Source organism: Pseudorasbora parva, chromosome 20 (assembly GCF_024679245.1).
Source record: "Pseudorasbora parva isolate DD20220531a chromosome 20, ASM2467924v1, whole genome shotgun sequence".
Taxonomy (NCBI): domain Eukaryota; kingdom Metazoa; phylum Chordata; class Actinopteri; order Cypriniformes; family Gobionidae; genus Pseudorasbora; species Pseudorasbora parva.
This window is the reverse complement of record NC_090191.1, coordinates 38,751,321-38,763,413: the sequence shown is the minus strand read 5'-3', so window position 1 is coordinate 38,763,413 and position 12,093 is coordinate 38,751,321. Positions and strand designations below refer to the sequence as shown.

At 38.8% G+C, this 12,093-nt stretch overlaps 1 protein-coding gene across 2 annotated transcripts in view; it reads left to right on the top strand.

Annotated features, from left to right (window-relative positions):
- Window positions 1-12,093, top strand: part of ano2b (anoctamin 2b) — a 47,856-nt gene that overhangs the window by 31,224 nt on the left and 4,539 nt on the right. For both annotated transcript variants that reach the window (XM_067427180.1, XM_067427181.1), the window contains 4 exons: window positions 5,494-5,633; window positions 7,039-7,191; window positions 7,278-7,330; window positions 8,711-8,892. In XM_067427180.1, coding sequence (XP_067283281.1) covers window positions 5,494-5,633; window positions 7,039-7,191; window positions 7,278-7,330; window positions 8,711-8,892 — 528 coding nt within the window. The remainder of the gene's footprint in view (window positions 1-5,493; window positions 5,634-7,038; window positions 7,192-7,277; window positions 7,331-8,710; window positions 8,893-12,093) is intronic.

Here is a 12,093-nt window from a genome sequence, read left to right as displayed (position 1 = left end):
CACGGCAGCTCTGTCTTTCCTCTATCGTGACTTGTAAATCACGTGTGAACATGTATAAAGTCTCCGCCAATAAGTCTTTGGCATGTTCCACAAAATTGTCATTGCAAATGACCTTTCTATCTCCCTCTGAGTGCAAAAGTAGTTCATTTAAGAATGCAAATCAAAAAAGCATTATGGCTCATGAGGAGAGACCAAAGTCAAACTCATTCTCCCGTTCAGTTCTATAAATACTCGCCTTGAATCGTTTTTTTTTGTGGGGAACGCACAGAAGCGGACTTTGGAGGAAAAGTACCATGATTGTGTCCAGGGTGACTCAAGATCCCTGACCTATTTAACAGATCTAATCTCCCCACAGACCAATGCCATCCCACAATATTATAATAATGTGCATGCTAATGTGCATGCCTTGTAGGTTTAAAAAGGGTTCTGCACCTTTTTAAAGTCTGTTTTAGTTGACCAGTAGGGCTTTGCGTGTGACTCGATGCACATACACCAAATGCAAATTCATTCCAACAGCTGGTAAACGAGAGCTTTATCACGGATGGAGGAAAGCACTTATGATACAAAGGCAAGCATTAAAAAGTAATGTGCTGGAAAAGGCTGTAGTTTTGGAGACTAAATAATGCAGCAGAAGCATTTGGAGGGTTATATTGGGAGTGTTAATAAGCTATAGACGAATGGACCACACGGACCATTTCGTCCACTTTATTTGGCCAGTCCAACGTGAGCTGTCAGGCTGTCCCGGTGAGGCCTCTCCAAACACCAAGGCTTGAACACAGAGCTGGGCCTGTGCACGTTCCTTCTGTTTTAATGAGTTTTGTTAAATTACTGTTTTTATGACTTTAATGAGGTCAGAAGTATGTGATTGCATGGCATGTTTGCTGGCGTGCTTTTATGGTGAAATATATCCTGTTACATTGAGCTTTTGAATTTTACAACTTGGGTCATTATATTAATTTTCCTTGTTTTCAAACCCCAACCTTTTCTTTGAGGCTTTTAAATCCCAGACTGTTTAATGAGAAGTGTATGAGAGGTTTGTCTCTGAATGTGGAATAGCTCCAAAAGCTTTGGGAGTTAAGGGAGAGCGGGGCACAAACTTTCGGTTCAAGCAGTTTAAAACTTTCCACAAATGCCAGGAGGATGAAATTTAGTTACCCTATCAACATTATTATGAGAAAAAAGTGTTTGTTGTCAATGATTGTTTTAATGATTAAAAAATGCCATTCTTTGATTTTAAAAAAAAGTTAAAATAATTGTATTTTATTTGCAAATAACTGGTCTTGGAATAAAAAAAAAAATTATATCAGAGACTCTTATAATTATATATAATTTTAAGCTGTCATTTCCTCATGTTACAATGTACCTCACCAATGTGGGATGTTCTCACATTTCACTTCCATTCTTTCTGGGTAAATCAAGAAAAAGTATGCACTGTATTAATGCAACAAAACCACATAATTGTTCTAGACATGTGTGAAATCAATGTGGGAAAAAATAAATACTCTAAACCCCAAGTGGATTTACACAAACTGAGAAAGTCAAAAAGTTTTCGGTTGCACCCCGCTCTCCCCTATTTAGGGTCACCGCCAACTGCTGGAGGTCCTGTGGTCTCCACTGGCTCTTTTAGGTGTTGTCATGTGTTCTGGCGCTCCAACACATCTAGGACCTCTAGTCATGCTGTTTGTGTTCTTAGTTTTAAGCACTGAATTTAGAGATTTAATAGGCTAAAACCATCTCTATAGCTTGACTAATCGACAGATTTTCTGTAGAGATTTGCATTCTTTTTGCTTTTATTCTTCTCCATGTAACAATTTTGGAACAGACAGCCTTGTGTCTGTGTGGTTTGTCTGTGTGGTATGAAACAAGTGAACAGATGTGTACAATAATGAGATTTCCAGAGAGTTCTTCCGAGTCTCTGTGTATGTGTGTATCAGATGTACCGGTCTGTCTCCTGTATGCCCTGGTTTCATGATTAATTGGTGTATTAACCAATTAATCATGAAACGTCTGGCCAAGTTCATTCTCATGCCAGATCACTAAACTGATTCACTTAAAGAAATATAGTGTGCAACAGTCAGGTTCCTGAAGTAAAAACTCTATTCATTTTCTCCATAGGGAAAATAGATTTTTAACTTAAACCTTTAAAGACAGCCCGACTGTGAGCTACGGGCGTGTTAATCAATGGTATTTGCTTTTGTTTAAACCATCAGCTGGATTATTTCAACTTATTTTTAAAATAATCATGGTTAACAGCGGAATACTTGGTGAAAAACTATATTACCCATGAAAATTTCACCAATCACAGAGTAGAGACCTGCAAAACTCGCCAAAAGATCTCGTTAGCTCCACCCACTCACCATGAGTGATGTAATCGAGTCTCCTACTCCTATCTCCCTACTCTCTCAAAATGCTGAAATATTTATCTACATATTTTGTAATAAACTCAAAATGTATTGTTTTTATACATACTATTTCCATTGTTTTTAATTTGATTATGCTGTTTGCAATGCATAGTGGGATTGTAGTTCTTTCTGTGTTGTACCTTAGTATTTTTGTCTGATTTTAAATACTTTATTTTGCTTCAAATCAAAGTTTGTGATGTTATGATTCACCTTGAGCTTGGTTGGTTTGCTCCATACCTTATAACGCTTTTACTTTAGACTTTTTAAACATCCCTGTAGTAGAAATGAATGCAAAAAATACTTCCAGAACCAATGCTGCTAAAAAGTGGGCGCTGTTGCACACTATTTAAATTAAATTAAAGCTCAGAAGCCACAAGCAAGTTTAGTATGATGTTATAAGAGCAATTTTCTGAAAAAAATTGTGAAAAAAATTAAGAGTCCACTTAACATTGAGAATTTATGGTCTCTTTATTTTTTTCAAGATCTGTATATACTGTATATTCTCATTAATGCAATTATCTAATCAACCAATCACATGGCAGTTACTGGGATTTTCACACACAACCATTTTTAGGGTTTAAAAAGAATGGTGTGAAAAGGGAAAAACATCCAGTCCTGTGGGCGAAAATGCCTTGTTGATGCTAGAGGTCAGAGGAGAATGGGTCTGAAATAGCCTCTCGTTACAACCGAGGTATGCAGCAAAGCATTTGTGAAGCCACAACACACACAACCTCGAGGCGGATAGGCTTCAACAGCAGAAGACCCCACCGGGTACCACTCATCTCCACTACAAATGGGAAAAAGAGGCTACAATTTGCAGAAGCTCACTAAAATTGGACAGTTGAAGACTGGAAAAATGTTGCCTGGTCTGATGAGTCTCGATTTCTGTTGAGACATTCAGATGGTAGAGTCAGAATTTGGCGTAAACAGAATGAGAACATGGATCCATCATGCCTTGTTACCACTGTGCAGGCTGGTGGTGGTGGTGTAATGGTGTGGGGGATGGTTTCTTGGCACACTTTAGGCCCCTTAGTGCCAATTGGGCATCGTTTAAATGCCACGGCCTACCTGAGCCTTGTTTCTGACCATGTCCATCCCTTTATGACCACCATGTACCCATCCTCTGATGGCTACTTCCAGCAGGATAATGCACCATGTCACAAAGCTTGAATCATTTCAAATTAGTTTCTTGAACATGACAATGAGTTCACTGTACTAAAACGGCCCCCACAGTCACCAGATCTCAACCCAATAGAGCATCTTTGGGATGTGGTGGAATGGGAGCTTCGTGGCCTGGATGTGCATCCCACAAATCTCCATCAACTGCAAGATGCTATCCTATCAATATGGGCCAACATTTCTAAAGAATGCTTTCAGCACCATGTTGAATCAATGCCACGCAGAATTAAGGCAGTTCTGAAGGCGAAAGGGGTCTAGAGTTTAGATTCTCTGCCCGAGCCCGAACCCGAACCTGACCCGAACCGACCCGCGGGCCGGGTCGGGCTGAGATTTCCCTGCACTATCCTCGGGTCGGGTTGGGCCGGGCCCGTGATCAAGCGTTTTTTTGTTTTTTTTAATGATTAGCCTACTTTACTAGTCTAATTGGGTGGGCAGAAAGCTATGCTATAATCAGAAATTATATATATTTAGCAAAGTAAGAACTAATACAACAACTAAGAAACAAATGTGTAGGCTACAAAACTGCACAAGTCAGGATTAGTGTAAAAAAAAAATGCGCGTTAAACTCACAGCTCGAGCAGTGATGAAGCGCAGCATTATAAACAGAAACGCTCTGCCTCTGAGTCAAGAGCTGCTCGCGTGAACACTGCACTTTGCTTAATTAAATATCTTCGAATCGTTTCGTTTAAAAGTGGTCATTTAAAGCTTTCTATACGCATATTTCTCATGTCTGTGAGGCAAGTATAGCCTGCTGAGTTTCGGTTTATTAATGAGACGCGCGCTCCAGTGCATGAGGAATGAAAGCGATCACTCCCACGACTTCACCTCGCGATTATAGTCTGCTATTTGCTTTTTATTTATTAAATCCAGGCAATTGGTCTAAGAAACCTTTTTTTAAATTAAGATACAATTTAAACAAAACGAAAAAAATGATTTCAACAAAACAAAACTTAATATTAAACTAAATATAACCACCAAAATCATTTCTGACCCACTCGCATCTTTTCACTTATCATAATCAGATGAAACATGTAAAAATAATATTATAATATTTAAACATAAATATGAAGGAAAAAACACATTGTTTAATGGCAACAATAAAGTAAGCTACAGATAAATGTCTGAGCTGGATTTGAGCAAACATCAGTGTACCGGTGAGCGGATCATGAGCGCGCCTGCGGATTATTGAGCGGAGTCAAGTCAGCTTTATTTATAGCCTATAGCGCTTTTACAATGATGATTGTTTCAAAGCAGCTTCAAAGTGTTAAACATGACAATATTGCAACAAAATGTTATTCGGCTGTACAGTCGCTGTGGAGAAAACTGAAAACTAAATGTAGTTTTATCATGAGCCTCACCAGTCCGTTTCGCTGCGCTTTGCTCATTACAGGCTCGTTCTCGTCAAACGCCCACGTATTGAACAATGGTCGGGTTTAAATCGGGCTCGGGCTCATAATTACAGTTAATGTCTCGGGCCGGGCCGGGCTCGGACACATCGTGCACGGGCTCGGGTAGGGTCGGGCTTGATTTTTTGAGCCCGATCTAACCTCTAGGTCAAACACAGTATTAGTATGGTGTTCCTAATAATCCTTTAGGTGAGTGTATGTGCCAAAAATAATACCTCCTCAAGTTAGTTTTTAGCACAAGAAAAGTTCAGGCGTTTGCATTTTGGAAAAAGCTGCCAACTGTATTTATGAGCAATAATAGTAGCTCTGTAAAAATAAACTAAGCACACATCATGTTGATGAGCCATGTGTTTGCATAAAATTCATATTCAGTTCTCAGAAACAAACCTGACACTTGACTCACTATCAAATCTGGGTCATGTTGTCTTCAAGGTCAAGTTTATAGCAACGGTTTGTGTGTTTACATTCTGTCTCTCTCTCTTTCTCCCTCTCATATCTCTCTTTAGAAAGCTGAAGAAGCTGTGCCGCACGCTCAAGGATAAGGCCCCCAAGGAGATTGTGGAGCAGCCGGGTCGCCGCCAACAATGGCACCTGGACTATGACCTGGAGCCTTTCGATGGACTCACACCTGAATACATGGAGATGAGTGAGTGACACTCCACTGTGTGTAAAGCGAAAGTAGAATGTCTTCAGGGTGAAGTGCTGTGAGAAAACATCTGGTTAGTCTAACTTGTCCCTTTCGGCAGAAACAGCAGGATTTGTTGTCAGAGGAATGCTCTGGTCTCTGGGTTTGATACGCCCCAGAGTTTCACGAAATATGCTAAAACTCTGTTATTAGAGTTTGCAATGGTTAAAAATTATGAATGACTTGTGATTTAGACCAATAGCCCCTTCATTTGTTTTACATCTGTGTTTACAAGTGGGAAAGAGCCTACATTTTCTAGCATGTGGCTTGTAGTGATACACAACTACAGTGTTTATGTAAGTTGACGTGACAGCGTCTGCAAAAGATCTGAAAGCCTAGTGGGTAAACAGCAAAGTTAAACATATGAAAAACAATCCAAACCTGAATTACTATTATTCATTCTGCATTTATACAACCAAGTAATACTAAGAATGCAAGACGTCGACGAATGTTTCCTGACAAATCTGCACAAAAAACAAGACTTAAAAACAGCTAAAAGCGTTTGAAACAGCTGTTTCTTTTTTCTTTTATGTATTTTACTATATCAGTTTAATACAGGCACACAACACTGTCTACAGTGATAATCTGTCGAGTTTATTTTGTTCCCTATCATGATTGTTGATTGAGTGATTTGATGTGGGACGGTTTAGTCCCTGGAGTTCTTGCGAGTTGCATAACTGTCTTTCAGAGACTTGTGCGTGAGAAAACCTGCGCCTTAGTCTTTACTCAAAAATGCATGGATGCTTTAATCCACTGCCAAGTAAAACAGATTTTCTATTTTGTTTTCATACAAGAAGACTCATTATATCAAAGAAACGATTGGGGAGAAATTGAAGATGTAATTAGGACCCCTCAGTAACAGCACTGGTGGGAGATCAACACCTACATACTGTGAAAGATATTCTCAGTGAGAGCGGCAGAATGAGAGGCAGTCGTATGGATGTTTATGTAGGATACCCTCCAGCCTGATCTCTTTCGAAACCATTGTTTGATTGCTGCACAAAAAAAAGTGCCATGTGTCAATCAAGCCAAAGGAGGAAATGCAGTTTCCCACAAGGCTTATGTTCCATGTGTTGTTGTTGATTGACAAATAATCAGCTTTGTGCTTGACACCCCGTGCTGGTAATGTTAGAAGTGAGAATGTCTTCACATCAAATAAGTAGTGGTTTTCCCATTGTCAATGATTTGTGTAACTTTCTTGAGAAGTGATTCGATCTATATGTATATATGAACACATATATTGTATGAGGCCACTTTTATTTGCTTTTTAATTTATTTGTTACCTCCTTTTTCAACAACAGGCTATGCACTAAATCCAAATCCCGCCTGATGTAATCTCCATGTTTGTTTGTTTTCCACCCTGCAGTCATTCAGTTTGGTTTTGTGTCGCTCTTTGTGGCCTCATTCCCGCTGGCTCCGCTTTTCGCCCTCTTAAACAATGTCATCGAGATCCGCCTCGACGCCAAGAAGTTCGTCACGGAGCTTCGCAGGCCAGACGCCGTGAGGGCCAAAGATATTGGTGAAAATCTTATCTCAATATTTACACCGCAACAATTCCCTGGCATTGTTCCTGGATTTACTTTACTGAAATCTTTCCTCACACAGGTATCTGGTACAACATCTTGAGTGGTTTGGGAAAGTTCTCAGTCATCATAAATGTGAGTTTCTTCTATAGAACTACTGCTTATCATATGCTAGTCATATAAGTCCTTTATATGGAAAGTTTATTATATAGAGGGATTCATAAGGTGCATCCATGTTAAAGAAATCCTCTTATTGTTTTCATAAGACTTAGATGACCAAGATTCTTCAGACTTATATGTCTGGGTTCAAATTATTCACGGAAGAAATCGATTCATGTCACAATTTATGTTCTAGCATTGCATGGATGTTCTTTCACCCCTATGGTTTGCATGTCTCTCCAACTCAAAATTGAATGATAAAGCCCAAGCAGATTTGTTTTAATAGATGTGATGTTCCCAATATGAGAGGTAAGCCTCATGGTAAAACCTGGTAAACATATTTCAGCTTCTCTTTGACCTTTCATTAAGGAAGCCATATTTACTCAGCAGCCTAACATCTGATTCAGTCCAGCTGTGCTGTTCTGTTAGAAATCAAGTATTCGTTTACTCTTACAGCTTTAAATTGCCTCTTTAACCCAAATAAATGCCACCTATTATCAATGGCACCAATCTGCCATTGTGTTCCACAGTGGTCTGAACTTTACAGTTAAAGTTTAAGATTGCTGGTTTTCGACCCTGTTTGCATTGTTATACTGTTTACTATTTCTCCATGTTGAAATCCTGTAAATGATGATGCAAAACATGTCATTTGGTGGACTTTTGACAGCTTCAGGGCTTTCGTGAGAACTATAGATTGTCCTTCTGCATTTTTTGTATGCCCACTGACAGTATCAACAGAAGGTAAACAAAACTGTTAAAGGTATGTTTATCACTGAAAATGATTGTACTTTGTCTACTCTTTACAAGAGTATAGCAACAGAGTTCTTACCAGCATGCAATGGGGTTTTGCCTTTTCTTTTCTTCCCAATTAACCGACAGAATGGGTTTCTTTTCAGTTTGGCCTGTTCATTATCATCCAGTTTGAAATGGAAACTACAAACACGGAGGTTTGTCATCTTTTCTGTTGCGGTGTTCCTTCGCAGGAAACCCCAAAATAACTCACTTCCACAAAACGTTTGAATTCTTGCACCTGGGAGCAATAAAATCGACACCATTGTGGCTATAAGTTTGCTGAGAAGTATTTAAAGCAAGGACTCTCATCAAGCCTATTCAATAGGAGCAGACTGAGAGTGGCCTTGAACCAGTGCATTATGGGTGTTGGAGTTTTCCTGCCTATTTGGCAAAAGGGAGGACTTTTTCTGTTTTCTTCTCTCTGGTAGCACTGATTTAAATCTTTAAAATCTACCTCAAAGTTCATTTTGTCAGCAGGGAACTATGCCTTTAATGATAGTCCTAGCAAATGTTCTAGTCTTTCTTATTTACATTTTAATTACATGTTTTTTGGTATCATTTCAGGCCTTTGTCATCTCCTTCACATCAGATTTCATTCCTCGCCTGGTCTACCAGTACATTTACAGCGAGACGGGGACCATGCATGGCTTCATCAACCACACCCTCTCTTACTTTAATGTCAGCAACTTTAAACCTGGAACTGTGCCTTCTATCTCCAGTCTCGGCAAAGACATTACAGTCTGCAGGTTGGAAAAATTAACTATATTACTATGAATTATTGCTAAAAAAAAACTAACAATTTATTGAATACCCACTGCCACACACACAAAACCCTGAACATTATCATTAGTGATTAGGTGAAAACAAAATAGTTGGAAGCAAACTAAACAAGTGCTTATTGTTCACATCAAAGTGGTTCTTCATAGGACAGCACACAGGCCAAGAGCTGTTGGACCCCTTATTTGCACCTCTTAAATCGTATAGGAAATAAACACGTGTCAAAGCTATCATTTTCTGAACATACTAATCTTCTTGGATGCCGCCTGGGGAGATTCCACACCTATATGTGGAAAATTTAGAAAGGAGGGCAATGCAAATGGTTCTTTTACAGACCAGGGTAGTTCGGCGGTAAATTATGAAGAACTGGATCAATCGACTTAATGAGAATAGGAGGGGCAGATGCTCAGTTCTTTTATAGTTATCTGAAAGCACAAATTAGCCAAAATATTGAACAAACAGACACGCACATGTGATTCTTTGGAAATATACTGTAATCTCACAGGTTCCTTATGGGCTTGGTATTGAATAGACTTCTGCAGAATTCAGTCATTCATAAAAACTCCTGCCTTTTGCATGAATCTTTTTTCTTTTTCTTTTTTTATAGATATTTTGTTACACATTACAATGTTAATTACAATGTTAATTAACATTAGTTAATGTATGAATAGTGAGCAACATATATTTTTTAATCTTTTTACAATGTTAGTTAATTACAATTGTTCAAGTTAGTTCGCAGTGCAATAAAGGATTAGTTCACTTTAAAATGAAAATTCCCCCATGATTTATTTACCCAATCTGAGTTTTATTAATGAATATCCTGACACTTCCAAGCTTTATAATGGTAGTGACAAGGTCCAGTGACAAGGTTGAGTTTGAAGCTCAAAAAAGTGCATCCATCCATTACAAACATACTCCACACGGTAGTGTTGTAGTACTCAAGACCGGTCTTGTTCTTGAGAATGGTCTTAAGACCCTTTTTTGAAGGTCTTGATCTTTTCTTAGTCTCAGACTTAGAGGACTCTGGGGGTTAATAAAGCTCTGGGGGTTAATAAAGGCCTTCTGAAGTGAACCAATTGGTTTGTGTTGGAAAAATATCCATATAGTTTATACCCAGCGGTTCGCTTCAGAAGGCCTTTATTAACCCCCGGGAGCCATGTGGAGCACTTTTATAATTGATTGATTTGGGCTGCTGTTCAAAACTTTTAGGAGCCAGGATACTTATATAACCCTGATTGCATTTGTCTGAAAGAAGAATGTCATATACACCTAGGATGGCTTGAGGGTGAGTAAATCATGGGCTAATTTTCATTTTTGGTTGAACTACCCCTTTAAGACTCTGTAGAATTATTGTTCATTTTTAGTTCATGGTAAAAATCAACTAATGTAGTAACTAATGTTATTAGATATTTAGCTACTAGTAATGCATTTTACAGTAATCTGTTCCACAGATTTCTGCGAGAGAAATTGTGGAAAATCATGCACAGATTACGTGTGGCCCTAAATAGTTTTGTAAACTGTTTTAATGTGAAAAATTGTCTTCTAATGAAACATGGCTGTTCGTTGTGTTGATACTTATAGTAATTGTGTTCATCGGTTCTCTGGAAAGAATTATCTCTTGTTAAGATCGTGAAAACAAACAGCATTGAACCCTCACGCCCAAATCACCGCAGGCAGCTGAGAGGGAGAGAGAGGGAGAGAAACTTCTAGATGGGACTCCATCACCCTGACGTGTGAGATCTCACCATTATCTCGGGCGGCCTTCACAACACAGATCAGAAGCTTGTCAAGAAAAGTGCTTTTATCAGAACCTGTCTGCTTTTCCTGCTCCAAGCAGTTGAGAACGAGATAACGCTCATTTGTTGGTGGACATCAGCTACTCGGGACCAAAGAGAAGTGGCAATCTGATGTCTGGGTTCCTTTGACCCTCAGTCTGTTAAGAGGACAGATAGATGGAGAGGGAGCAAGAGAGCAAGCTTGTCAGCGTTCTAAAATAGGGTTGGGGAGCAAACCAAGCCCATGTTTTTACTGCACCATATTTGCCCTTTCTGGACCAGTATAACCAAACAAGGACTTTACCCCAGGGACTGTGTCTTTAGATGAAGCTATCTAACTGTCTGAGGAAATCAAAACCAGTCTAACACATTCCACGTAGATTACTGTATATGGCCATGAAAGCAACGTCTTTAGTACGTTATTAAAGACTCAGAGTTTACTTTTCATAATTCAATAGAGGAAATCCAAACTTTGGGAACAGCCTGCCTAATGAATAAGGCCAGCTCCTGAAGAAATAATCTGACTGACTGAGTTTTCAGTCAAGAACGTCTCCTCCTACTACAAATATATCATTGAATTCCACGTTTTTAGTGCTTTATAGCAATCCAAAAGTAACAGTTGTCAGTGTGTCATGAAAACAAATCCACTTAGACAATTAAGTGACACAACATGCAATTCATTCTTTTGCAATTTAAAGGTGCTGTATGTAAGTTTTTGACTGTACTAAAGCATAAAAATACCATAATATGTTTGCAGATGCTGAGTTCACATATTTGTTTCTCTGAAAACCAATGCCAAAGCCATTTAATACATTTTGAAACGTGCTTTCCATATCGGAATGTCTTTTTGTTTTGGTCCTTGCAAAATTGGATGATCCCAATTTGCCAATTTTTTTAAATAGCATTTCACCACCATAGGTTGCCACCTGGCATAAAACAAAGCATATTGCAGTCATGGAAGCTAGCGAAAAAAAACTGGGTCATAGATTACAGATTCTACCCGACCTAAAAAAGGCTCAGCGCTCATCTAATGATCTCAACGGGAGCATATTTAAACACAATATCAACATTAAATCAATAAATCAACTGGTCAACTTACAGTGTGTATGTCTCCTGGCCTTCCATTGTCAATTGTGCTCGTTCCTGTTGCGTGTCCTCAAACTGGCAACCCGCGTGAACGTCCAGTCTGAGGAGGAGGGGGCAGGAAAACAATATTTTCAATTTGGACTGCAGTACCCATTTCAACTAATAGCTGTCATTCTCACATACTGCACCTTTAATAATAATAATAATAATAATAATAATAATAATAATAATAATAATAATAATAATAATTAGAAATAGTGCTTTTTGGGGTACTCAAAGCACTTTACATGGAGGGAATCTCCTCAACCA